This window comes from Clinocottus analis, unplaced genomic scaffold, assembly GCF_023055335.1.
Source record: "Clinocottus analis isolate CAN_PGR_092001 unplaced genomic scaffold, fCliAna1.0.p SCAF_16, whole genome shotgun sequence".
Classification (NCBI taxonomy): domain Eukaryota; kingdom Metazoa; phylum Chordata; class Actinopteri; order Perciformes; family Cottidae; genus Clinocottus; species Clinocottus analis.
The window spans coordinates 4,143,796-4,171,621 of record NW_027175887.1 but is presented as its reverse complement, the minus strand read 5'-3'; the positions used below and the strand labels follow the sequence as shown (position 1 = coordinate 4,171,621).

General features: G+C 43.9%; 2 protein-coding genes across 2 annotated transcripts; one reads left to right on the top strand and one right to left on the bottom strand.

Moving 5' to 3' along the window:
- Positions 1-236: 236 nt before the first annotated feature.
- zmp:0000000896 (caspase recruitment domain-containing protein 10) lies at positions 237-11,815 on the bottom strand. The gene is made up of 24 exons (XM_068579055.1): positions 11,802-11,815; positions 9,587-9,829; positions 8,538-8,675; positions 7,524-7,710; positions 7,032-7,170; positions 5,984-6,190; positions 5,693-5,812; positions 5,447-5,572; positions 5,109-5,288; positions 4,915-5,019; positions 4,549-4,585; positions 4,429-4,466; positions 4,229-4,317; positions 4,089-4,135; positions 3,876-3,996; positions 3,242-3,419; positions 2,919-3,042; positions 2,549-2,789; positions 2,351-2,417; positions 2,135-2,237; positions 1,857-2,015; positions 1,605-1,717; positions 1,369-1,484; positions 237-1,131 (listed from the first exon to the last, which is right to left on the bottom strand). Exons 1-24 carry the CDS (start codon positions 11,806-11,808, stop codon positions 924-926), a joined length of 3,093 nt encoding a protein of 1,030 aa, XP_068435156.1. The 5' UTR covers positions 11,809-11,815; the 3' UTR covers positions 237-923.
- Positions 11,816-19,260: 7,445 nt separating this feature from the next.
- cdc42ep1b (CDC42 effector protein (Rho GTPase binding) 1b) lies at positions 19,261-27,826 on the top strand. Its single transcript, XM_068578890.1, has 4 exons — positions 19,261-19,392; positions 23,065-23,542; positions 24,244-24,794; positions 26,467-27,826. Exons 3-4 carry the CDS (start codon positions 24,341-24,343, stop codon positions 27,096-27,098), a joined length of 1,086 nt encoding a protein of 361 aa, XP_068434991.1. The 5' UTR covers positions 19,261-19,392; positions 23,065-23,542; positions 24,244-24,340; the 3' UTR covers positions 27,099-27,826.

Here is a 27,826-nt window from a genome sequence, read left to right as displayed (position 1 = left end):
CAATTATTTTCATATACATTATTTTTTTTAACTGGTTACAAAATAAAAAAATATATATATTAAGCAGTACAAAACAAGGCACTCTTTTCCAACTTAACTAGAGCGTCTGCTGTACAGTGTATTGTAAATACAAATGTGGCACTTGCTGATTTTCAGTCATACACATCCCATCAAAAAAAAACAGCCACAAATTATTTTTCTTTTTAAAATGTGGTTATTTAATTACATATGTCAGTGTCATACTTTTAAGTAAGACCCGTTTATATAGTGTACATCTCAAACATGATGTTCGACCAAAAAGGACACAGTATTTACTACAAATAAAAATGTGGATAAACAGTCTAGCACCCTCACTATATCCCTGCTTACAACATATTACAATCCCCTTCACCTATGTTGTCCCTCTTTGTGTCCTCACAGCTTAAAATTCCCTTCACAACGTTACTGAATACCCAGGGACCAAAATGCAACAAAAAAAAATTGCACTTGTGTTATCTCTTCAGCGTATAATTAAAGTACAGTAATGTAATACAACGGAATGGTAAAAAAGTAACATGGCATAACTATTTTTGATAAAAAGATGGACAAACTACAGGGACGTCTGTAATGCTATGTACCTTCCATATGTGGGTCAAATCTGTTTTAGATTAAAAATGTTTTTTCTATCATCCCATTGTAACAAGTCCAGCTTGACTACGTAGATGAGAATTCTTTAAAATGATTAAGATTACAAGTAAACCCCAAAGTAGATCTCGTTCGACTCCCTTAGAATAGTATGATGGTCTAACACTGAAAGTTAATCTTCTCCAGAAACCTGCCTGTGGTTTGGGACCTAATGGCAGCTGCCAGATTATTGATTCAAAGCCAAGAGAATCTAGTTTTGTAGTTTGCATAAATGAAATTAAATATGCTGTTTCTCCCTTCTACTGCAGCCTATCCAGTTCGATCCATGCCACTGCCCTCTGCTGGCTGTGAATGGCATTACGTATGGCTGCCAGCAGCTCGTCAGTACAGCTCCATGTGCTGGGCTCCAGAGTGTAGTACAGCAAGGGCAACGTCTCCAGCTGCAGCTCCTCGGCCTGGCACATCTCCTCCATTACGCTGTCCTCCCAACACCGTGGAAAAAGTTTCCTGTTCAGCGTGTTAGATCATCATATTAGATGAAAAAACCGTCGAGTACTTTAAAACAACATCTGCATGGTAAGAAAATACCACAGAAAAATGCACATTTACCCAACAATGTGAATAGCGTGAAGTGTGGTGAACCTGCACGAGCCCGACTGATGAACTATTATGTTGCTATTATCTGATGCTTACTGTTACACTGGATTCACTGTATACTTGTTAAGCACACGAGTGCCCACCTACCTCAGCTTTTTGTTCTTTTTGTTCTTCGGGCGGATATGTATGACGATAGGGTACACCCCCTGTCTCAATAAGCCCTCAACACTGGGCAGCCCCAGCTCCAGCAGACAGTGCTTATCCTGAGACAAAGAGGGAGACAATGCGTGACAATGTGCGTGCATTATCATTAGCAAAATAAAGCGAGACTTGGGCTGTTTGTGCCTTGAGATTATTTTACAATGATGTTTCTTTTTAGTTACCTGGCTGATGACGTCCTGTATTGACTGCAGCCGTATTCCCAGAGCCGTCTCTGGACTGCAGGGATCCAACAGGAGAACTCTCTTGTCTCGTCTCTCCGAAGCCTGGATAGGCTCTTTAAAACCCGGGGATCAGAGGAAAGAGGAGAATGTGGTGAATCACGCCACGGTCAAATGAGGAATCATCCGCATGTTTGTTCATCAGGTCTCTCGTTGTTTGGGATGCAACCAAATGTGTGTTTGCCGTGCACATACCTGGTGGGCAGGTGTTGAACTTCAAACCCGACTCTGCTGGTTGCAGCAGCCTCTCTATGAGACCACGGGAGAGAAGAGAGGGGGAGAAGATGACCGGCCTCTTCGTCTGAATCTGCACCGGCTGCACTAAACTGTACGGGATCAAGTGCTCCTCGTGACCTGAGGGGATAGGCACACATGAAGGGAACACTAATGCACAGCTTGTAAAAAAAACCCTGAAAAAAACGCAGATTTGGTGTTGCATTCTGGGATCAGTGTGACCTGTGACCCGATCTTACGTTTGCTCAGTGTGTAAAGGACCAGCTGTGTGGAACCAATCCCACGGCAACTGGGATCCACTGCTTTGACCAGTCGTACACGTCCGGATGCTTTCTTCAAAAACTACATGTCGGAAAATAAACATCGAATGTAACCAGTTATGTAGCAGTTTGGTTTTAGCACAGTGGCTAAAAGGGAACATTCTGTTCATGTCATTTCAATATGAGCAGACTGACCTTCCTCTTGAAGTCCTTCTGTTCCATAGCCATTTTTCGGAGCTGAACAAGTAACAACTGTTGTGCTCTGAGGTGGAAAATATTTGTTATCGATAAATAGACGTTACTTATATTGTCATATAATACCACTGTAAAAAAAATCCACAATCGGTAGAATTAGAAGAAGGTTGCAGTCAAATCAAAGTCCAACTGGCCTACCTGTTGTAGTTGGGCATGGTTCCTGCCTGCAGGGGATTGGCTGTGTGTGGGTCCACCAGCGAACAGTGCCAATGGTATTTTCCATTGTACCTTGTGTCTGTGACGTGTATAATGTCATCACAGGACACACCCAGAGACGGCGGGTCACCGCGAGGCTCCATGTTGAGATTAACACGCACATAGAAGGAGTCAGCACCCTTAAAAGTAGGCAACGAGAGGTGGGAGCACAGCGCGGAGTATCCTGAGGACAGGAAACAGGGGAGGGGTATGCTTAGTCTCACCTCTCTCTGTGACATGAATGAACAGAGGTTTTAAGGATGCAGTGTTACTGTTCTATGTAAACTCTCCGGCAAAAAACAAACGGACTCACCCTCTGGGTTGCTCTGGTGTTTGAGCGTTGAAGGCTCAGCCCACCACTGCAGAGAAAAGTGGGCTACCTCAGCAGTGCACTGGCCCAGCAGCACGCTGCCCCCACCAAACAGAACCCTCTCCAGCTGGACAACATTAAGAGAAATGTGCATGTTAAACTTTTTTTTTTTTTAAATCCCACATCTGTGCGCAGAACTGTAATGTGCACTTATGCAAATAACGCACAAGCATGAGCTGAAGCACACCTTCTCTTTATGAAGCATGTACATAGACAGAATGCTCACACATGATGTATGCACTATACAGACACACACATTCACACACCTCCAGCAGCTCGCTGCCCTCCTTCAGTCCACATAATTCAGCTGGGGAACCAGCTCTCACGTGGCTGACGAAGATCCCTGTTTGGTTTCCTCCGACTATCGTGATGTCGTCAGCTAGACTGGCTCTCCTGTGCTTTGGTGAGATGGGGGGACTTGAGGGTGGGGAGCGGGAGGGCGTCCTGAGAGATGACAGGGACGGACATTCGATGAGGACGTGTACATGTGAAAAAGATCTGTCAAAGTGCAGCGCAACTCCACTCGTCTATTCACTTTGTATAATCAAAAGGTTAACTTGGGTGCTTGTTCTGTGCTCTCAAAATTGTCTTTGATTCCAGTATTAAACCATTTTAAACTTTTGGACCCAGTTACTAGTGATGTAAACCACTAAGTACTGTTAAACTGTGTCTGCTAGAAATAATTTATTGTTCGCTTTATGAGGATTCCACATCTACGATTCAGGCCGTGCAGTTGAGTTACAGTCATGTAAGGTCCATGGGGCCATAACTTTGTAAAATCAATCATCATTCTTATCTTAATGTATACAAGACATTGGTTGTTAAGCAGGAAACCATCACACACTGCATGTTATAGTGTACTTTAACAATGTTTCCAGTGGCTGTATCTGGATGTTGTACCTGGAAACAGTGGGATTGGGTTGGGGTGAAGAGACTGCGGGCAGGTTGACCAGGTCAGGGGGGAAGAGATGAGAGTGTAAGCAGTTCCAGGAATCCCCCAAAGAAGGTTCACTCTGTTCACCTAAAAAACAATAGAGAGCCTCGTAACTTACACTCGCAACATACAAGGCAAAGGCAGCACAACCAAAAATGATGTGACCCAATGAAATATACCTGTATTGTTATCATTCTCATCACTGCCCCACGAGTCCAAGTCAAACCTGTTGAGAGCGTACAAAAGGGACGCTATTAACAATGAAATGAAACTAGTTATAAACAGGCTGTCATTGTGTATGTGGAGCTGATGAACTCACTCTGTGTTGAATCGTCGGTTGATGGAGTTCATACACGGCGGGAAGGGGAATGTGGAAAGTCGATTTATTTCTTTTTCGTTGTCCTCTGCCTGAGGGTAGACAGGTCATTACAAAACACACTGATTCTTACTCCTTCATTCTTTTGTCTCTTTTGCTCTTTCCTTTCTGTGTTTGCTGATGAGCAGAGTTCTGGTACTCACGGACGAGAGTAGATTCTCCTCTGAGTTGGAGTGAGAATCTGCGGAGGAGAAATAAATCACTTAAGTACAAGTACTGTAAATGTGAGAATCCTCCACCAGGTGTCAGGGCACACAACTTACCCTCAGAGTTGTCATTGGCATGGCCGCTGGAGGGCGTCTGTGGCACAGAGAACATGAGTAAGGTTTCACAGCCATAGAGGTATTGTGCAGGTACTAACAGGTTGACTACAATTTTTCTAACTCTCAACAATAATCAGCTGAAGATATTTACTTTGCAGTCAAAAAAAAAGCTACATTCCTCAACATGAAAACATGTTGCTGCAGCCCGCAAAACAGTTGTGGTCGAAGCACACAAATAAGTAAGTTACACTGCATTAACAGCACCGTATTGTCACTTATTCTGACTTTAATCATGACTGGGATGACGGTGATTCTTCTGTTACCGTTACTGTGAGTAAGAGCACAGTTATGGAAGCCAGGCCTGACCTTTCGTAGCAGCGGGCGGGTGCCATTGGCCTGCGATCTCAGGTCCAGGCCGAGGGAACAGCAGGGGCCGTAGCATTGGTCCTCACTGCACAGGGACAGGTGGGACTGTGGAAACATGGGGGAATAATATGAAGCGTTGTGTGGTTGCAGCGGGAAGACATGTGCTGGACTCCTAACTTGCTGCAGGAACTCACACAGTGCAGACTGGGGCTGCTCTGCTCCATTTGCTCGCGGCTCCTCTCCCTCTCTCTCTCCAGCTCCCTCTGCTGCTGCTCCAGGTTGGCCTGCAGCTCGGCAATGCGTTTACGCAGGCGGTTCTTATCCAGCAGACAGTCGGTGTACTCCAACTGCAGGCTGTCTCGACTACGCAGAGCCTGGTGCAAAAGGAAGAAACAAAAAGTTTGCACGACGGGAAAACTTTTGAGATTAGTCAGGGATGCTAATATGGGGATGTCCTGCTGCAACACAACTAGCTACTCATGTGCCTTGATAAAAGTTGGCTCGAGACTGTTGGGCCTCCATTCACACTAACCTGGTCTCTCTCCTTTTCCAACTCCATAATCTGGTTGAAATAGGACACGCTCCTCTTCTGTTCAGTCTCCCAGTCCAGCTGGAGAGTTCTCACCTTCAGCTGCAGCTGCTCGCTCTGCGACTCCAGCTACAAACACAGTTTACCATTAAAACCTCGATTCAAAGGCAGAAAAAACTAAAACACAGACTTTTGATGTGCATCAAACCCTCTTTAATAGAGTAACAAATATATAACCTGAAAGATCACCTTGTCCCAGTGCTCCTCAGTGCTCTGTAGGTCTCCTTGTAGTCTGGTGATGACATCACAGAGCTCCTGCCTCTGCTCTGCAGCCTCCCTGCGGTCCTGCTGCAGGATATCCATCAGAGCCTGAGGTAAACAACAGAAAGTACATTTTGACAACAGAAAATATAGAAACCTCCCTCGAAAAAGCATGCAAAATGTTTGTCTTGAGAGGCAAATTATGAAGAAAAATGAGTTAGATTGACAAAACAGCAAATGTGCTTTCAGACAATACATAATGTAGATTTGAAAACATACTATGACTCCGGTGGGAGGAACTGAGTTCTGCGTCTGACTTCCTGTATTCTCAGCTTTGTGAACTTCAGTGCGGTGCAGCGGCTTTTCTGGTGGACAACCATTTTTTCCATTAAGAAGCAAACTGTTTCTCTTTGCTGGTGTTGTGCTCCCTGGAGGATTGATTGCTTGTTGGTCTTCCTCTGTCAACCTGGACCTGAGCTCCTCTACCTGTATGGAGGCCAAGCAAAGCAGCTATAAAGATTTACCCCGACATTTTGGACTGTCCACACCAGCCGTTTGTTATGCTGCCGTGAAACACGTCTGAAATATTTGCGAATCAGCTGTTTATCATACCTACATTCTTATATTAACATGCACACGGCAAGCTAGGTAACAAGACCGTAGCTGTAATAATGCAGCTGGTTAATAACATCACTATCTTTTAGCAACAAAATAGCCACGTATAGTTCCCAACAAAGTGGTTCATGCCTCAGCGGTTTGGTCGACACGCTGTGACAGTACACAAACAAAATAAAAGGCAGGCTGATAACATCTAGTTATCTATTTGCTCACTTCAGTGTTATGTTGCAGCTGCGTGCTATCATTTTCACTTTAACTGCCCCGGGCGCTGCTATTCGTGCTATCAAACATGATATCTTTTTTTCCCATAGACTCCCCGAACTTACACTATCTCTTTCTGTCTTTATACGACTGAAGAACAGCCCGACATGGAGCACCTAAACCAGCCCCTTAAAGCTTAGAGCAACAGGGAAAAACCAGTCGGGGGACGAGTAGATCACTGTAATTAGCAAATTCAACATTTCTGTAGCGAGTAACAGCTGTTTTTAGGGTGAGGATCAACTCAGGAATGTGGTGGGAAATAGGGAATGACTCAGCCAGCAAAAGTCTTCTGTTCGATAACTCGATGGCATCAATATCTGTGAGTTCCATGATTTGTGGTAAATAAAACACACATTATCTTTCATTAATTATGAATTACCTTCTAAGACGATACATTGTATGGTTTAGTTTTTACATTATGCTGATTATGCTGATTATGCTGACCTACCTGCTTTAGTAGTTCCCTCTCCCGGGTGGAGGCCTTGCCTTGGTCCTCCAGGGCCCTAGAGTACTTCACAGCCTGCTCCAGGTGCCTGTCCTTCAGCTTGGCCAGCTCTCGACTGCCCGACTCCCAGTCCTGACGCAGCCTTGAGATAGAAAATCATCCATTGAGCGCATCCTCTTTTTCTCATTGATTCATTTTTGTGCAACACAAGGGAAACCATGTGCTTTCTGAGACGTTCGACATTCTCATTCATGGATTCATCGTAGTTTTAATCCAGTCCCTGGTGCTTCATGAGGAAATGTTACTATTATAAACTACAGCTTCACTCAATGATTTTTTTATTCACCCTTTCAAATGGATTCTCACCCTCTAAGCTGCCAGAGATCTTCCATGACTCATCTTTCGCCCATAAATGTAGTGCATATAGATTTTATTTTCACAGCCTGGCAAAAGGTGGAAGCCCAAACCGAGCCTTCCCCCTAAAGTCAGACAAACCTGTCAAGCTGTAGTCGGTCCTGACGCAACTCCTGAGCTTTGCGTTCAGCGCGGCTGCGTTCGTCCTCCGCCATCCGGCAGCGCTGAGAGAGGCGGCGCTCACACATGCGGCTGCTTCGAAGCTGCTCCCTCAGTTTACGCACCTCCAGAAGCAGGAACTGGGTCAATCCCTCCGGACCCTCCTCATCTGGGGGGGGCACAGACAGACTAAGGGTCTTGGGTCAGACTGGTTAGTGTGTGTGGAGAAAACTGACATGCATACAGTGGCTTGTTTTAATGTGTGAGGAGACGGGACAGATGTATGGGTCTTACTCCGGAGTCACCATCATGCTCTTATCGCATTTCTAAATATCTGTGAACACTGAAAACCTTGTGTATACTTTTAAGTTCCCATACTGGCTCTAACTCTTTTGCTCTTTGTCTTCAAGACCATTAGTGCCAAATGTCTGAAGGCTTCTCATTATATTCTGTTGGTGATTCCTCCATTCACACTCTTAAGCACCTTAAGAAGAACATATTGTGTGCTCAGCTCTGCAGAGAGTTGCCTACTTATCTACTAGATCAGACTGAACACAGAGTTTCTGGCTCTAAGTGTGTTGAAACCACTTTTTAAGTGTTTGTATTTCAGGTTTGTTAGCTGGCCATTAAAGTGTAAACCTTTGTGAGCTTATGCAAAGTTTAAATGTCTGTGTTTTCCATCTGACTTGTTACGCAACAAGTGGGGCTAAGTAATACAAATAAAAAAAATCTGATTTAAGTCTCAAGATCATAATCAAGTGTGGATTTTCAGGCCTGAAGTATTTGTGATGGACTCTATTTGATAAAGCCTATTTCCTATTCAATGCAGTGTCTTTCCATTTAAAGTGACAATTCTCTTTCCAAATTTAGATATTTCCTTCACTTTTCAAAGTATTTTGGTCGATTCCTTTTCAACATTAAGTCAAACTCTGCTCTGTGTCTCGAGGCGAGTCCACCACTCGTCCGTCGTCAGCAGGCAGCGATGCCCATCCCTACCCAGTATGAGGGAGCACCGCTGCGTGGGCTGCTCTCCGGTCAGCTGTGTGTACTGGTCCGGGTGGTAGAACTCCAGTGACTCCATGAAGGCTTGCAGACCTCGCTGGCCCTGACCACGCAGAATGTCCAGCAAGCGACCTGTTCGACAAAAGGGAGAAAAAGACTCAATCTGAAAAAACTATAACAAAGTGTAATTAGTCTCACCACAAAGAAATCTTCCTCTTTGATATGAGTTGCAGGCATTTCAAACATGACCATGATAAATGAGCGGCTGTAGCATGAGCTAACCCACGATGAAACCACAGTGGTATGCACTTGGTGTTCATACTCCATTCTGTCAGCCTTACACTCCCCTTTACTTAGCAAAGTCTTTCATCTTGCTCTCTCCTTAGTTCCTGCCTGTTTTGCTCACTTCAACATTTTCCTCTGCGCACCTGTTCCTCTCTCACAATCTGCCGCACAACCACACACACAAAATGACGTTTTACAAAAAAGTCACACTGCATTGTATTGCTTCCCATTTTCAAAACATGTCGTGCTATTGTCGATCATTTTATCGTCTCCCAGGCATCCATTTGTATCGGCTCATTAGCAAAAGTCACATTGCATATTCCTATCATTTGTCTCATGAAGACAAAAAAATGACAGAAACATTTACGAACTTCTCATTATTTTTTTTTAGGATGATGCCACTGTCCCTTTATTGCTGTTCTCTATTCTTATTGAGTTATGGATGTTTATTTGCATTGAGCATTGAAGATGATACAATAATCATGTCACACTAAACATATGTGTGATTCATAACTCCAAGAATTATAGCCGACTAAGTTAACAGGCAAAACTATAATAACCAACTTCCTGTTTACCTTTCACCACATACCTCATATTAGCTTACTTTTTAAAAGTCATAGTATCTTCTATACTGTGACTTTCAAATCTCTGAAAGGTAACATTCACATTACAGTTGCATGATCTGAAACTACTTCGCTGATGGGTAACGTATGCACAACCAACTGCATGTCCTTTTATGCCACGTTTCTTCCTCTCACCGGCCTTGCTGATGCGCAGCGGGTACTGCGTGGAGTTGAGCACCTCGTCTTCATCCTCCTCATCGATGACCTTGCACTGGCGCAGATACGGGGTGAGTTTGGCCGGGTTGAGGATGCGCGTGAGCTTGTGCCGTACCCCCTCAACCCGATCCCAAAGCTCCTCGCAGCGCTCCTCCGACCAGGACGGAGAGGACTGCACCTCCTCCCGAGCTATGTCCCCGTCCTCTGCCCAAACTGTGACTCCTGCAAGACACCCGACATTCACAAGCAGTTCAGGAAGTTTGAGTGATGTAAAAACTAAAAACTATACACGTAAAAAAAATTATAATCATGCAATCGTTTTGCGTCTCCTGAAATGTTTTTTGTTACTTTGGACCACGTCTCATTTGACCGTCATAATTCAACCTGAGAGCCGGATTTACTGTCCTGACAACACTTATCTGCCTTTGCATGATGGCCTGTCCGCTTTTCAAAGCAAAGACAAGACATCAGAAAGAAAACATGTGAGGCGTCCTCGGGAAATACGTTTATAAACCTCTTCATTAAAATTCAATACATGATGATCCTCTTTTTCAAGCCCTGAACCATGTTTTAATAGAAATCATTCTTTGGGATGAATAAAGGATTATGGGGTTTATCTGTTTAATTGAGAAAGACTGAGATGAAGCCGCTTGCTTGAAATCTTCACAGGAATGCAGAGGGGGATTTACTCCTCAAAAGCCCGACAGATGAACATTTAACTTCAGGCCACAAGGAGAGCAGATAATGGTGTTGGATCTCCTTTAAGGAGGACAACTTGATTAGCTGAAAGCCAATGAGTGTTTTTATGAGGAATGAACTACAAGGTGTATGTGTGAGTCAGTGTATCAGCAGCATCATCTGCTGTTAACAGGGTCATAAAATGTAGGGAAAGGGGGGTGGGGGATGGGGACGTTGTGGGTTAGTGTGTCAGCAAGCAGGAATGAAAATACTGGCTTGACTCATATTGCACCTAAAAGCCCACCAGGGGACAAAAGCCCACTCGGTCCCATTCATTTCCCACTGTGGAGGAGACAATGAGAGAAAGTGAATAACCAGGCAACCGCAGGAGTGTGTTAAAAACATACGGTGTATGTGTGTACGATACTGCTGCATGAAGTTATGTTCTTTCCTCGTGTAATAATGACAATAACGACGTAACGGTTTATTCTGTTATCAGTGGTGTAAGGGAAGGAAAGCTTTCGCCAGCTTACAAATCCAGGGAGAGAATTGCTGAACAAGGCACACTCTTAACAACACAAGCCCCACAAAGCTGTGTTTCTCCAAGCGCGTCTCTTTTCTGTTGGATTAACAAATGGAGTTCATAATCACTATCTCTGTGATGCTTTTTGGCTCTCAGCATATATGGGCATTTGTCTTATGTGAGTATACAAAACCTTTGAAGAATCTATGGATAAATCATCATGAAAATGATTTATTAGTATTCAGCCTAAGTGTTATTTACTAAAGATGAGAGTGAGGCGCCTGCTGCTCTGCAGCTGATGTGACTGATATGAGCTAAAAGGCAGGTTGAGGCAGGTCTGGATGCTCTGGAATCTCAGTCATGACCCATAAACACGTCTACTGAGACATTGTTCTCATGTGATTACAACCAAACTCCTCCTCCTGACACTCCAAGTAGTGGAAAACATTCACGCAATACTATATTGTATCTATCGTCATCATTTCTAAGATCAGAAATAGAAACAACTCGCAATTTCTGTTGTTCTATTGTAGAAAGAAAACAAGAAAGAAAACTGCAAAATGAAGCTCTGCTTTCAATTGAGGGTTATTAAAGAAGAAAATAATAACACAAAGTTACGCATGTGATGTATATATCTCCAGAAGGTTTATATCGTGTGTGAAAGTTTGTAAAGTTTTGAGAGTAGCTTTGGAAACATTGAGATGTCATTTTGTAACTGACATGACAACATATGTATTTGTTATATGTTAATTGTTATTTTAGCAACAACAACAAAAAGGTGACAAAATGTGTCACACTGACAGACTATTGACAAAAAGCCACCACCAACAACAAAAAAAGAGTATGCAACTTGAATAGTTGCCATAATATCACTATTTTCTGTCAATCAATCAATGTTTACACACTCAGCTACAGCACTGCCTCGCTACTATTTAAGGTAACGACGACTCAGAAAACAGCTGCAAACTGCGGAAACATGAAATGTTCGCTTACCACTCATGTCTCGAACCTCCTGGGATTTGTTCTGAAGAGGAGACCAAACGAATGAATCAAGTCCTCGCCGCCTCGTTCAGGTCCAGAGACGCGTCACAAGTGAAACTGAGCAGTGAGATCAGAGCGCGTGGGCGCCGCCTGACTGGAGAGCGGCGGCGCGCACAGGTACTGCTTTACGCACACCTTGGCACACTCAGCTCCGACCTCCACCCTCGGTCCACCACCAACCAGCCAATCGGCAGCCAAGAAATAGCAATCATATAAAAAATAAAAAAAACTCTTATCACCAAATCCCAGCGGATTTCCTCTGTGAACACATTTCGTGGTGAGAGCTGAGGTCGAGCAGAGTCCTTCAGCACTAGATGGCGCCTTCAACCACTGATCGTCCACTCAATGAGAGCAGTATTGCAGCGATATATTATGTATTATATTGCATAGATATTAAAGGGCTTCTTGAATTGTGGGCTTTATCGTGGAGGCTCGCCACAGAAACCATGAGTCACTCACTCACAGGGGCGAAGAATATCTTCTCACGTCGTAAATGTACAGGAGATGAAGCTTTATGTCCTGGAGGAGAGCATGTGAGTCACCAGCGTTGCCAAGAGAAACCTGACTAATCTGATGCATTTAAGCACTTGAATGTCTCATCCTCCCATTATAGTTTGTTTGATTTAATGCATAGACATACAGTAAATGGTTGTGACAGCATATACGACTGGAAGGAGAGATAAGTGGGACAGCTGACTCATACAGTTTGAGCTATAGTACCAGCTAAGTTAACCGTATTTAATCATGGAAAGCATGGAAATGAAACCAGGAAGTGACGTGAAGATTCAACGTATAGCGGCAAGCGTTGAAAAAAAAGCATGATGAAAATGTGCATGATAAGTACAAGTTATATTCCAAATCATTTAACAGCATGGTGAAATCATTTGAATGAGGATTAGATGAGAAGAAAGGGAGATGTTGTGTCTCAAGTCAAATTACATTTTAGGGTTTATATAAATCCGTGGTTTATTAAGAAAATATAAAATGTAGGCTATATCACAGATTTATAAACACTATTGATTTCCTAACTCCTCCTCCTTTTCTGAGTCAGCTGGGTAACTCCTGAGTGTGGTACTGCACCGGCTGAGGGTGTGTTGTGAAATGTGTCTTGCGGTTACAGTATGGAGGCAGACAGGAAATGCGGGGTGCCTAGCAGAAGAATGTGTCTTTTTCTTGGCATGTGGACAGGAAATGTCAGCCTCCTCTCCGTCCCTGGGCCTCCCCAATACAAACAGGCCTCCTGTTAGGGGTCCCAGTAGTGCTGAGGGAGAGATAATGCAGCCTCATTTACATAGAGATATCACACTCATACTCTACAGGAAGCTCACATGAGAGGACGCTGCTCTACAAATATCCTCTGAATAAACTACATGATTATGCAATTGTATTTGAGCTGAAACAAATGATAAGATGTGTAAGGAGCATATACTACTGTTCGCCATAGAGTTTATTTTATACAATAATCAAAAATCCAGTGGAATAATCTCATTGGCTTTTTGTAGAGGGAACCAGTGCAATGTTAACTTTTGGGCAGCTCTCTGTGTGATAAACTGCACAATGAATGCATGTATTATATCCATTCATTTAATGCACTCACTGAAGGATCTGGAATTGTATACATACCCTAAAGACCCACAAAAGTACCGCTGTGTTGACTGTATGCAGAGATGTGTATCTTAACCGTATGCAGGGACATGATTAAAAAAAACAAGTGCGTGTTTATCAGGTAATTTGAGATGTACTAATGAACAGACAGGAAACAGAGGAGGTCATCTAAATAACTCTACATCCTCCTTGTGTTTTGAACTTGTCTTGCATCATCGCTGATTGTCTCTCATCCTTGATTATGACTAACTCACACCTCTTCTCTTCTCCCCTTCCCTCCTCCTGTCTTTCTTTCTAAACCCTTCTTCCTGTGCTCTTCTTCCAATTTTGTCTCCCTCTCATTGCTTCACTATTTGTGTCTTCCTCCAACAGGCCCATCCATCCTCCAGCAGTGCAGTCAAGGCCTTGGTGAAAGAGGGGAGGGAGGGGACGGCTGCAGTGGATGAGCATTCCTCTTGTCTCTGAGGTGACGGCGGCACAGAGGAGCCATTGACGGCAGCACTGGACCCCACAGTCTGCTAATGCTGGAATGTGTGATATTGTGGCAGTTCAGTCACACAGAAATGGGCCGTGCAGAATTCCCTTAAGTGCACTTTACATATTAATCTGGAGCTCTTTAAGGTGATTTTGTTTCTCTGTCTCCGGACAACAAGCGAGTGAGCAGCTGTTGGTTTCTGTGTCTTTTTGAAAAAAGATGCTGGGCGGCACTGCCAGCACATACTTTGTGGAATAAGCAAGTTTCTTAAATCTGCTTTATATATCTTTGTGATTATCTGTGCATTGTAGACAGAGTGCTGCCTTCCCCACGTGCAAAACGTTACAGCACAGGATGAAATCAGACATCAGAATGAATTTAAATCTGCCTTTAAACTGTAACTAACAATGGAGGACAACAGCTTATGGAGCACTAGTGTCTGTGGGTTTCATTACTACGTTTGTTCTCCTCTGTTCCAGCCCGGCACACAACAGGCCCGGCTCTTCACCCAGCAGCTGAACCCCCATGGCTCCATCTATGACTCAAGGCCGCACAGAATCGCCCCTTTGTGTCCGTGAAGAATGCGTCTTTTCTGACTTTTTTTGAGAACAGAGGCAGAGAAAGAGAGCGATAGGAGCATGAGTAATTTAAATCTCGGCATGTGATTTATGCTTTCTCTGTAGGCTGATACTGCGGCATGTAGCTCTCCATTGATCAGGCTGGTGGAACTCAAGACACCCATGATGCTTTATGATTGAGATTGAGAAATGAATGTGAGGCACCATTGAAATACACACGTTTCTCTCCACTTGCCTCTTGTCAAGAGGAAGCTGTGTTTGTTCCTAAGGGCGCTGTGCTGATGCATTTGACTTAGCCAACAAAATGTATCTTGAAAATATCCCAGAGTAATACCCTGCAATTTCCTGTTTAACATGGAATCAACATGAATACAGCAAAGGGTCAGAGTGAAGGGAGGAATTATTATTGAAGCAAACAAGAAGCTTGGACCAATAATAAGTGGGACCAAAACATCACATTAAAACCAGAGGGCTCTTTTATTTATGCCTGAATGAACTTGAAAGAACGTTAATTAAAAAGATAAAATGTCCATGACCTGCTGTGTGAAATACATTCCAGAGCCGTGCAGGCTGACAACCTCATATGGAGACGATGTGGCTGATTTTGATCCAATTATGACCTCGCAGAACCTCATCTGGACAAATTTGGAGCGTCTGGGAGGAGTCCTCATCCATTCTGGCTGGAGAGTACAATCACCTGACTGACTACTACGTAAGCGCTGTGTGACATAAAAGTATGAACCATAAATGTGTACTGTCGGACTACAAAAAGGCATTTTCTCCTCGGCTCAGGTTAAATATCCTGTTTCCCCACACGACGACACCCATAGTGAAACGTATGAATTACCAGTTGATTCACTGCACACAGGCAGGACTTTGCCGTGCCAGTAAAGTAACTGACGACCCGGCCTGACCCGCTTCCTGTCACTCTCCTTCCCAATTGGTGAGGTTTGAGTTGAGACGTTTGAATTACAGGGTGTTGCATGCCTGTCTAAATCTGAGCTCCACCACTGCAGGCATGGACAGCTTTACTAACCGCTGCACATCAATTTACAGATACACATACAGGTTCAAAAACGCAACTATTGCCAACCGCACGCTCAACGTTTCTAGAGTTACATACAGAGCCGTCACAGTAAGTAACACGTTTGGCATCAACAGTCTGCCTGAGCATTTATGTGTGTACATTTCAGTGTGTGTACTGTATTCTACGTGTGTTTAAAGTTCCTGAATATAGATGGTGTGTGTTCAGTCAAGTCAAAACTGGCATCAACAAAACAAACACCCTTCCACTTGGGAATAATAAGAATAAAGTAAGAGAGTGGTTGTGTGGTAAGACTCCATTTCAAGCTCTAAGGCTCATCCAACGCACTCGGTTATTAACACAGCAGTTTTCGGCTAGATTTTTGGAGACGCAAGTGATTCCTTAACGATAACAGGAAGCCATTTAGTTTCCCGATAACCCCCTGACAATGTTTGGAGTCTGTTTCCATGTCCAGCTCCATCGGTATCTGCGTGCACGTTCCAACTATGAATACAGCACGTCTGGAAGGACAATGGCTGGTTTCAAGGCTCACCAGCTCTCCCAGACATCATCATCTGTTTCCCCTCCGTCGGGCAGACATACAAGGTCGACGGATTAACCCTTGCAGAGTCACTGAGACCTCGTCACAACTACTGGATTCTCTCAGCTTCTCTACTCACTGCTTCATGTTGGGATCTTCTTCTCAGGTGGCCATACTTCACCACCGTAGAACTCTGCTGGCCCCAACAATTTCACCACCGCTTAGCAACTAGACCAGGAGGATATTTTATTTTCAGATGAGAAGATGTGTTATAAAAAAAAATGATGAACTCAGACCCTTAATATATAGTTTAGGATTCACACCAATGACATCTGTTCCATGTGTTGCATGTGTTGCATGTGTTGCATGTGTTGCATGTGTTCCATGTGTTCCATGTGTTCTATGTGTTCCATGTGTTCCATGTGTTCCATGTGTTCCATGTGTTCCATGTGTTCCATGTGTTCCATGTGTTCCATGTGTTGCATGTGTTCCATGTGTTCCATGTGTTCTATGTGTTCTATGTGTTCCATGTGTTCCATGTGTTCCATGTGTTCCATGTGTTCCATGTGTTCAGCATGTTTTAAATCATCTTTGAATTATCAGATAACTCTAAATCTTTTGCGATAGCAGGAAGATGCTGTTGCATCACTGAGACGTTTCTAGAGGTTTGGTGAGTATTTGATGCTCAATTGATAGATTTATGTTGCAATATTTTTAGTTTCCTTCATTTATTTCCCAACAGAAACACTCAACAAGGAATATCCACAGAGCACGGCCGTTAAGATGCCATGCTGGACCTTTAAAGAAAAAAATCCTAAATTTGAACTAGGTTTCTAAAAGAAAAGTGAACCTTCTGTATTCAGCGCCAGACAGACCCAATTCCTTGTGTCTGTGTGTGCATGCCTGTTTTTATTATTGTAGTCTAGAAAGCACTGAGGACGGACATTACAATACTCTATTGTCTGTGGGCCAACACTCAGCTTCCTGGCAAGTCAGAATCCAAGGAAACAGGAGCGCAGTCCAAACAAAAACACAGGGGTGGACTTCTTTCATGTACCCGTCCATATATCACCCTCATCACCCCCCCACACCTCCCCGCCCCCTCTTCAACTGGACAGTCCCGCTTCCCGGACGGTGTTCTCCAAATGCACATCTGAGTTTTTATGAGAACAGAAGTCAAATCTGGATCTGAAAACACCCGGACCGACGAGACCCAGCGTGAAGAGGAATGCTCGGGGTGAAGTGGAACCACCTTCAGCACTTTGAGTGTCTGAAAACAGTGAAAGCTTCTTGGCTGCCTCGCTGATTAGTGAGAAAGTCATTTCCTGTGAAGAAAATCTGTTTCTGTCTCAGAGACTTCTCATCCTGTTTGACTCGCACTCCTTCCTCTCCACCTCCTTCTCTTTCCTCCTTTCATGCTCGTGAGCTTCACGCTTTGGCCTGTTTTTTTCCCACGTTGGATAACGTTTCTCTCTTACGTCTCGCTGTCACCTCTATTCACAGCACTTTAACGCACAATACTGATTAAATACAAGCTCAGGATTTTGTACGTTTAAGGTGTTGACTTTCCTGTCGTTGCTCTCTGTCCCTTACTTCATCACTCCTTCTGTGCTCTGCTTTTCTTTTCCTCGCCTTCACATGCGCTGCTCGTCAGAAAGCCTCTGACACTTTGCAGCTGTTGTCAACAAGAGCAGCTCGCCTCTCCAGATTTACAGCAAAGAGTTTCCCTCCATTCTGTGTTTCCACTTTCTTTTCGCCTCACTCTTCACGTTATATTAATTCTTTGTCAATTTATTTCTGTTTGTCAAGTCTGCATCACTGCCCCTCGTAGCGTGGACATTTGGGCTTCTGTTCACACAATGTAATCGCTTGACTTTTCTATATTTGTATTTCTCAGGACACAACAGTTGGTTCCAGCAATAACCCTTCATCCATTAGATATCAGTGAAACCACATATTTGCCTGAACACCTGCAACTCACAGCAAAGACTTGACGAAATCACAAGAACATTGTCACTGTTTTAGATCAGCAAACACAGACGTAGCGTACACCGACAACATGCGCGCCAAACTGCAGACATCTCTGAAAATGACATCAAATGGTAAAAAAAAAACACCTTTTAAAATATGGCTAATGTCTTACTCTGCTGTAAACACATGCAGCCTATTGTGGCAGGTTCAATTAAAAGTCACAGTGTGGAAAAGTTTGATAACACCTATGGGAACTCTTAGGAGATCGTGTTTACAGGGCTGAGTTGGAAAAGGCAACTGTGTGTGTGTGTGTGTGTGTGTGTGTGTGTGTGTGTATGTGTGTATGTGTGTGTGTGTGTGCGTGCGTGGGTGTCTGTGTTTCATTATGTTTGCTGCACATCTCATGCTTTTGATTAAATATCCAAGTCATTGCAACCATCAGATTAAAGGACTCACATGTTAAACATCAATGGCAGACTAGGAGGAACCGAGGTTAAGACCTGATGAGTCTAACACACACAGACACACACACACACACACACACACACACACACACACACACACACACACACACACACACACACACACACACAAACACAAATAAGCCAATGAAATTCAAAACATAATGCTCATATCCCCATATTTAGTCCGAAGCTGAAGCCCTGGCAGGGCAGTGTGGGAAGAGTCCCAGTGGTTTATTATTGGAGCCTTCAGCCACGTGAGAATGTGCTCGGTGTCTGTTCTTCGTCACATTGGTTCTATTCTTTATATTTTCAATCTTCTTTGCCGTGCTCTTATATCTTTTACATTTCTTTTCATAGTTTCATAGTTTTGCTCAAATTGAAAGTTGACATGATCTGCTTATGAGTCATGACCTCTTGTGCTCGCTCCACACACCTGCAGAGACTATAATTTCAACAGTCAATACAGAACAAGATCACACACACACACACACACACACACACACACACGCACACACACACACACACACACACACACACACACACACACACACACACACACACACACACACACACACACACACACACACAGTGATTAGGGCGATAGGGCTTCGTTCACCATCTATTAGTATTTATTAATTCACGCTTCAAGTGCAGACCTCCTCCCTCTCCTCCTCCTCCCTCTCCTCCTCTCTCTCTCTCCTCCTCTCTCTCTCCTCCTCTTGCTCTCCATCTCCTTCCACTCTGCTCGTCGCCAGCAGCCCAGAGCCGCTGCACAAAGTTCATGTCCAAGCGAAAACAAACGCTGCGGACCGCAAACCGAGGAGGATGACAGCGAATAGCGGTGCGTGAAGTTGTGTCTTTGCGGCGGGACGACTTTATTTTCAGGTAAGATTATTCTGAAAAGTTTGTAAATAACTTTGTATGTTGCATGACGAGCACTGGATGGGAAAATCAACAACAGTAAATTACTACACGGTCGACGTCTAATCCCGAGTTGTTGGTTTTGTATTCGAACAAGTTCCAGTGCATTTTCTGTGCGTAAAAGAAGAGCGCAGTCACAGCAGCCAGGCGCAGAGTCTCGCTCTCTTACAAAAGCACTTGGTCACGATCAACTTTTGCACCTTTATGCCCACGTGCGTACATGAACGTCGCATTTGAACGACTCCGTCTTGATCACGATATATGTGTGTAATATATGTGTGTAATTCCCTCAGATCATTTGTCCCCTTTTGAGTTCTGGTGGTTTTGTCAAGCTTTGAAAGATGCTGCTAATTGGCACTGAACGCAGGTTCATCCGTGCATTGATATTCAGTAAAATATGGAAAGAGAGAGAGAGAGAGAGAGAGAGAGAGAGAGAGAGAGAGAGAGAGAGAGAGAGAGAGAGAGAGAGAGAGAGAGAGAGAGTCTCCTGACAACGTAAACAAAAACTATATTACAATAAAAGGACAACTTTTCCTAATGTTGCCTTTCGAAATTACGACCCTTGTATCAGTGTTTGCAAGTGTGTGTGCAAATGTCATGAGCGCTTACATTAAGTCACCCTCTGCACATCCTCTTCTGCAGCATTACTTCCCTTTAGTTCTGTGTTGATTTGTGTTTTTAGCTCACATTTCAATAAAACTTGCAAGTGCTCTATTGTTATAGTATAGCGCACTTACCCCTGGGCTTCAGTGACATCTGTCCCTGCAGCAGCGCGTAGTCCTCAGTGGACACTGCAACAACAGACAAGGAACAAAACATTTAACTAGATTTATGTGCACAAATAATGGGTTTGCTTGGTGATTTCAAATGTGGATTTACAGCTTTTACATGACTGTGATGTGACACAATGAAGACAGCTGCACCTATCTGTGATACAAAGACAGGACAACAGGAACAATCGTAAAGCTCTAAAGTGGTAGTGATTGTGAGTGAGCACTGGAGATGCAAGTGGACATCCCTTACACAGACTTTTCAAATGGGACTTTGAATGAGCGGCCACTTTAACTGTGCCTCTCTGTGTTTGTTTGCCAGGTGGAAGTTTGGAGAGGCATGATTTCCTTATGCTCTCTGTTTTGTTCAGCGTGTCTATTGAAATGAGTTGTGTTTGCACTTCGCTCTGGCTCGGCCTCATTTCTCCTGCGTTCTATTGACAAAAGTCCTAACAAATCAATCTTTACGTCAGAGTTAAACCTGCCCGTAGAGATTGATTTGGTTGCTTAGCCTGTTGTTGTTCAGTCATGTTTTCTTTGTGCAGTAAAAGGAGTCATTGAACTATTTGAAGAGGTCAAACGTGCAGAAAATTCTTATCTCAAATGCTTCTTGTTGACTCTGAATAGTGCAGGAAAGTGTGAGAGGCAGTGAACAGGAAGTGAATTTACAAGTTACAGTCCTCAGATATGACACACATCTGTGCTCACAGTCTGATGCCGTCACGAACCTATAATTACACACATGTCACAATCAGATAGCATTATTCATAACTCATGACAGTTAGCTGTCGTTGCAGTCAGAGGGAGACGCTTGACGTGAGGCAGTGCAGAGACATAAAGACACTGTAAAGACCTGCCAGGGTTTGGAGGGTATGCCACGTCCCAGCAGCAGATCCTTGTAAACTCAGCGAGTGCTTGTTGTATTTTGGAGTCGTAATGGTCAGGGTGTACTGACCTCAACCGCAGTCTGCTGGTTTCGTGCCTCCGGTCCAGTGGAGGAAGCGACCTCAGAGCGGACACACTGCGGCACGGCCCTGTGTTTGTGTGTACGTCCATCCTGGCACACAGCTGAAGCTCACTCTGAGCCACTGTGATTCAACGGCTCCTCCAATGTCACCAGAGCCCAGTGCTACAATGTGTTGCTCCGCGGGATCAGATGTCTGTATAACACATCAAATCTGTGTGTGTGTGTGTTTGCGACAGAGGGAAAAGACAGCAAGGTTGAGAGCTGAAAATACTAGTGTGGTAAAAAAAAAGAAAAAAACACATTAAGACATGAGGTAAATGTGTTTCTCGTCAGCGTCCTCAGATTCTTTATTTGATGGCCATAATAAATGGTGTCCGGTCTGCTCCAATTGCAAGATGTTCCCATTTTACTTTCTTCTCCCTGCAAACAGTCAAGCAGCTCATATAAATGAATGCTACCGGTACAATTTATGGATAAATAACATGTTTAGTCGATCTAAATGTCTTTCTGTGTATCCCTAATGAGGCCAATTTTCCCCCGAGTGACTTTCTGTGCTGGCATTTGCACTTTATTGTGTATGAAGAGAGCTGTGTTGAGCCGCGTTTACGGCTCACAAAGCAATAAAGGAAGACGGAAACCCATATCAAAGGCCGGCGTGGGGTAAAAGTTATAAAGGCCAGAGAAATCAAGTTAATTACAACATGAAACGTTGTGAATCGTCAGGGGACTGAAATGTGGCATCAAAATGAAAGACAGATGAAAGAGAAAATAAATATATTCATGTTTTTAGGGATGGAAATTATATTCAAAGGTCATCAATCAAGCATCTTAGAGTATTTAAAAAAGCATTAGATAGGTTTAAATGATTATTTATCAGAAATGTTAGTCAACATTTCTGATATGATTTGATTTTTTTCCCAAACTTGGTGTTGACAGTGACAGTGGACGTCTGTCTCCCCCGCTAGTGTTTATCTGCCTCTCACCTTCCCGTGCCCCACAGGCCCTAATCGCTTCCTTAAGCTAGATGTTATTGAGCTGAAGGATCAGAAGCGGTCTGGCAACGGCTAAAATCCGTCCTACCTCCACTCCCTCCGCTTCATGACCGGTCGCTCTAAACTGACGACTCTTTCTGTCACAGCCATACATTCACCATATATTTCCCCCCCGTTCCCATTTCTAGCCGACAGACGGTGAAGGCTCCTTGCGACGGCCTCCCCTGGACGTTTGTGCGGTTGAAAAACTTGGATTAGTTAAAGATTTAGGGAAGGTAATCTGAGCCCAGGCCAGTGCCCAGTAAGAGTGGCACCAGCACATGGGCAGATTGGCCTGGCAGCAGAGTCTGCCAGTAACTCCTGTGACATTAATCCAACACAGACTGGTTTGGAGAGGTCACATGTTACCAGTGCTCGCTTTGCCCTGGAGTCATTTCTTCAGCAGGAATACCTCCAGGAAAAGCAGACAGGCTACTGGAAGCATTTCTATCTCTGGAGAAGTGGATGTATGGTGTTCATGTTGTGTGTACATCTGTGAGAGAGATCTCTGCAGCTCAGTGTGGCTGAACATGTGCAGACATGGGGCTCTTGTTTTTTATTTTGCAGCACATGTGATTTGTTTTCATTTTTAATTCAGTTTAATGAGAAAACATGTATTGTAAAAAATGAAATCAAGATAGAACAATGTTTATCAAACTCGTTAAATATTTTCTGTAGATTAACTAATCTCCTTATTGCGTCAGTGCTTAAGTAGATATACATGAAAACTGTCTAATTATAGAAACATTCTGTTCACTCAGGAGAGAACAATGGAAAGTGAAGTGAATATTGAATAATGACACATTTCAGTCTTTTGTCCAGTACGTCACTGACATTTCTCTCCTTTTCTCTCTCCCCGTTCTCCCAGCTCTCTGAACTGAATGAAAACACAGAAGCCCCCTACCTGGAAACCATCGGGGAACTAAGTGGATTGAAGAAGGCAGAGAGCAAGTGAGGGAGTCAGAGAGGGAGGGAAGACAGAAGGGATTAGCAGCTAATCCAGTGCATGGACAATCCTGGATGAGCCTTATTTTTTCCTCCTGTGTGATGCAGGCAAAACAGTCGCTGGATTACCTCACTCTACGTTGTTACCCTTTTCTCTGATTGTTTTCGTTGCCCCTCTGCGCGGGTGCAGAGGGACCGGGGGAACAGAGGACTGAGAAGGAAGCGGGGCGACAGGCCTGCTGACATGGACAGTTTGGTGCCACACATGGATAAACGTCTTTAGAAGGAGCGGCGGTGCGAGGCAGCGGACTCCAAGCTCTCTCTGTCTGGACTTGAGACACAGAAGATGCCCCTAAAAGTTGAGACGTATTGAAGACACATGCAAAGAGGACTCGCTGACAGTAAGCAGACAGTGGTGATATTGACGAGTTGACGTTTTGTTGGCTTTTTATTGAAAAGTGCAGAATTACAGAGTAACACCTCAGACATAAACGCTTGTTTTATACCTTGTTGGCGAATCTGAAACCTAAATAATAGTGAGGAAGGGAGCTACATTCTGGTGTAAATGGGCCTTTAAAGAGTAATTAATGAACGTGCATGCTGGTGCACAAAAATACTGTCGAGACTCACTTTTAACAAGTGGGTTGATCCAAAATATAAGTCGAGACAGTTCTCCAAATCCTAAAAAATATCAAATGAAGTGGACACAGTGTGCACTCGCGTGAGTCTCTTTCATCACTATTGTCTCACAAACTTGTTGTTTGTCAGTTTATCTGCTGTTGTGGATCGGTGTTTCTTAACTGTCCAGCCGGATCTCAAATTGTCCAACCACATGAGCTGTGGCAACAGAGGCTCTGAAGTGTGGCCTTGTAATTCATCTGCTGTACAGTCGAAGCAAGCTGAGGGTCATGTCCATTACTAGCTGTGCTTGAGAGGGAGATAGACGGGTTTTTTTTCCCGTCAGTGGCTGAATAGTTGGCTCTGGCCATGTGGAGAATGGATTATACACACATTCTCTACCGACTGAGCAACCGCATATTTCTGTTTCCTGTTCTCACTGTCCCCCGCATGTAATTTTTTTTCTCTCTCTCTGGTTTTACAGTGGACCCTATGTTGGAATTTAAACTTGACTGACATGTGCTCAGAGCTCAGACGCTCTCATTCAAATTAAAGGGAAATTGCACAACTTTTCTGCCACCATGAGTCTGGGAAAACTGCCAGGGATTAAAGGCCTTGTGTCTGGCTCTCAGGGGAAACGTCGTTTCAAGAGTGAACTCAATGTGGACATGATCAGCCCGCCGCTGGGCGACTTCCGACATACTATGCATGTTGGCCGCGGCGGGGAAGTGTTTGGTGACACTTCCTTCCTTAGTAACTACGGGGGCATCAGGGAGCCCGGCAGTCCGGACTCGGCAAACAGCTCCAGGACAACCAGGTTTTTCACACGCACCTTTGGGCATGTGCGGAGAACCTCTGCACCGCGGCCGCGGGGCGACTCCCGTGACTTGTCGTCCCCACCACCAGACGTCTCACCCATCATCAAGAACGCCATCTCCCTGCCCCAGCTGAACGTGGACCCCCCGAATGGGTGCTTTCAGAGGATGCTGTTCTCCAGCTCCATCAGCTCAACAGATGACTCCATCTGCACATATGGTGGGATATCCATAACCTGCATGTGGTGTATATGTCCGTTTTCAAACTGTCTCACTTCCATGTCATGCTAATGCTAGGATAAGTTTGAATAAGTTTGGCCCAAACAATTATATTTTTACATTGCAGCTTAAAAAAACCAGCGGAAGGCTTTTCCATTGACGCACTGAACTGATGCAGCTTTCAGCTGCATGTTTCTCCTGTTGAACAGAAAGAGCATCACATGTTAATTTAGTGTTGAGTAAAGGTATATGGAAACAATTTTTTCATTTGACAGCATACAAAGCCTGTCATGCATTATCATAAAGAGCATATAGCTAAACTAAGACTGACTCTCAAGATCTTCGATGTTTTCTCATTTTTATTTCTGTCATCATTTACAAGTGAACACTAAGTTTGCATAAGACAACATTCCTTTGAAACAGCTGAAGACTGGATATAGCAAAGATTAGTATGGACAGGAGGGAGATGGAACAATATAAATATGTAAGTTTGGTTCAGTTGCTCTTCAATTTGACTTTGGACCAAACAGCATGAAGAGCTGCTGAACTGACTTGGTCCAAACAGGACTATAAATGTCTGTGAACACACAAACAGAGAGAGTGAGGTTTCCCTCTTTTCAACATCGCTCCCACATTCCTCCAAGACAACCAAGAAACATGCGGCCTTCTTCTGAGTCATCTAGAATCACCTAGGCAACACCTGTCCACCACTAGGTCTACAAACACAAACACACACAGCTGGTTTGGCAGAAGGAAAGATACTTAGTGGGCATTTACCTGTGGTCTCTGTGTGCATGTGTCACCGCCTGAATGCTCAGCATGAACACAGCTTTCATTATATCTCTTAACCAGTCAGAGCTTATCAGACAGCAGTGTGCAGAGCCTGGACCGGAAAGCCCCTCTTCCGTCTCCAGATCAGTTACCCAATTCATATGGAATTTGCCCAAACTGAGTGATGTGAAGCTGGTATGGAGTCAGTGAAGTGAAGCGTGAGGGGGACTCTTTGTCTTCAGTACATCTCAGTTTGCCTTCATCATCATTCATATTCACTCAGTTTGACACATGTTTTCATTATCCACCAGTATACTGTAAACCTATTGGGTATGAATTAAAGTAAACCACTTTACATTTAGATTATGATACTGCAGAGAAAAATAAGTGAATTATAGTAAATGATGGAGAATTTGATGGACTCCCATCACGAAACATCATGGCAGGTTTTCCGTTACTTCACATTTAATTCTCCATCCCTGTTGTTCGTCTCCCTTTCCGCTCCTTTCGTTGGCACCATACCTGTCATGGATTCCTGTTTTCTACTGTATGTAATATTTAGTCTGGCAGAAAACTCTGTCAAGGAAGTTTCAGCAATGAGTTACTGGCTTGTTGAATACTGCCGCCCTGTGGTGAGGGAATGTACTTACTGGACATGGACCTAAAGGTAATTGTGTAAAAATGTCAATTCTGTTTTAGATTGATTTCTCTTCAAGTGTTGTTGCAGGTTTATACTTTGCAAAGTAGCCCCATGTTGAAAACGTAGCATGTAACGTACATTCATTGAGATTATTCTGGGCGAAGATCAAGAATGTCTTCAAGACATTCTCCGTGTGTTGTTCATTAGTTCACATCATTTCAGTGACTTCAGTGCATTTTCTTCTTCTTCTGCCTGTTTGCAGGTCTGCAGTCTGGGTTTGTCACTCTGCCCCGCCTCTCTCGCCTTGACAGACAGTTTCAGGACGGAGACGTCCGGAAAGGATCTCTACCAGACAGCAGTTGCATCACACTGACACGCTCAGACTCCCTCACCTCGTTCACTTTCGACCTCGGCCCATCCCTTATGACCGAGGTACTGAGCTTGATTGACAACCCCAGCTGCCTTCAGATGTCCAATCACAGCCAGGCAGCAGGCCAGAAAGAAGAACGAGAGGGAGAGGAAGAGGAAGAAGAGGACGACAGTTCTCTAACAGAAACGCCTGTGCAGACCCCTAGGGCGAATTCCCCCAACCCCTCCATGGGCAGTGGGTCATTCAGCAGGAACGAGGGGCGCTCTTCTAGCAGGAAGTGGACAGAGCAAGAGGAGGAGAGGAAGTCACCACCAGACGAGTGCGCCGGGTCTCCTCAGAGAGCCGAGCCTGCAATTGAGGCAGAAAGGTTCCAGAGGGCAGCTGACGTGCTGTCTCGTCATTATGGCGGCGGGTCCTTCACGAAGAGAACGAGGACGAGCAGCGACGCCACTTCCCCTGTATATTCCCCGAGCCGCAAAACATCATATGCCTTTTCTGAAGAGGAGGAAGAAGTCAAAGTCTAGATGGTGAAACTATGTCTGAAAGAGTGCTGTGACTTTATTGATCCAATAAAACTAGAGGAACCGTCCTGAGACCTGAGTTCTGGGTTCAGTCCAAGTCAGAGCGGCTGAACGGTTTATGATATCCTGTTCTGTCCTCCTTAGAAACATTCTTCCTCTTCTCACATGCCTCTACATGGAGGACGACGTTGATCAGAGACCAGATCCTGGTCCTGATGCTGATCTTGGTCCTGTCCTCTCACTGGACTACGTTGCTGCCATGCTTTGATAGATTATTTGAACTATTCTAAAAATACAAGTCACTGATGGAGTTTGATATCACGAAATTGATTATTTTTAACAGAACTATTAGTAATTACTTTTATAATAATAATACATTTTGATCAGTAACAAAGATTTAAAAGTGACCTGCATTAATTATACTCAGAACATCTGACTGATATACTGGAGAACACATGCATTTTGAATGTATTTCTTTCTATCTGTTTTTTTTGTTGCCCTGTACATAACAACTCACTGCATAATCATGATGCTCAATAGCAAAATGTATTCTTCATAAATAAACATATGACAAAAGACTGCTTTATAACCACTGCAATAAAACATCTGTATTCTGTCAACATATTGTTATCAGGAATAGTGGGGTTGTAAAAACTAAGATAGTTGTAAAATAGCTGCTGGTGTATGATGTGAAAATTGGTCTCCATGTCTAACTAAAACTAGCAGATGAC

What these genes read in the sequence shown, in the direction of transcription:
- zmp:0000000896 (XM_068579055.1), bottom strand. An exon ending in CCCGCCCGCTGCTACGAAAG is followed by an intron (nt 4,586 to 4,914) that starts GTCAGGCCTGGC and finishes TCTGTGCCACAG; the next exon opens with ACGCCCTCCAGCGGCCATGC. An exon ending in TACAGGACGTCATCAGCCAG is followed by an intron (nt 1,485 to 1,604) that starts GTAACTAAAAAG and finishes TCTTTGTCTCAG; the next exon opens with GATAAGCACTGTCTGCTGGA.
- cdc42ep1b (XM_068578890.1), top strand. Translation starts at nt 24,341, where the DNA reads ATGAGTCTGGGAAAACTGCCAGGGATTAAAGGCCTTGTGTCTGGCTCT. An exon ending in TGACTCCATCTGCACATATG is followed by an intron (nt 24,795 to 26,466) that starts GTGGGATATCCA and finishes GCCTGTTTGCAG; the next exon opens with GTCTGCAGTCTGGGTTTGTC.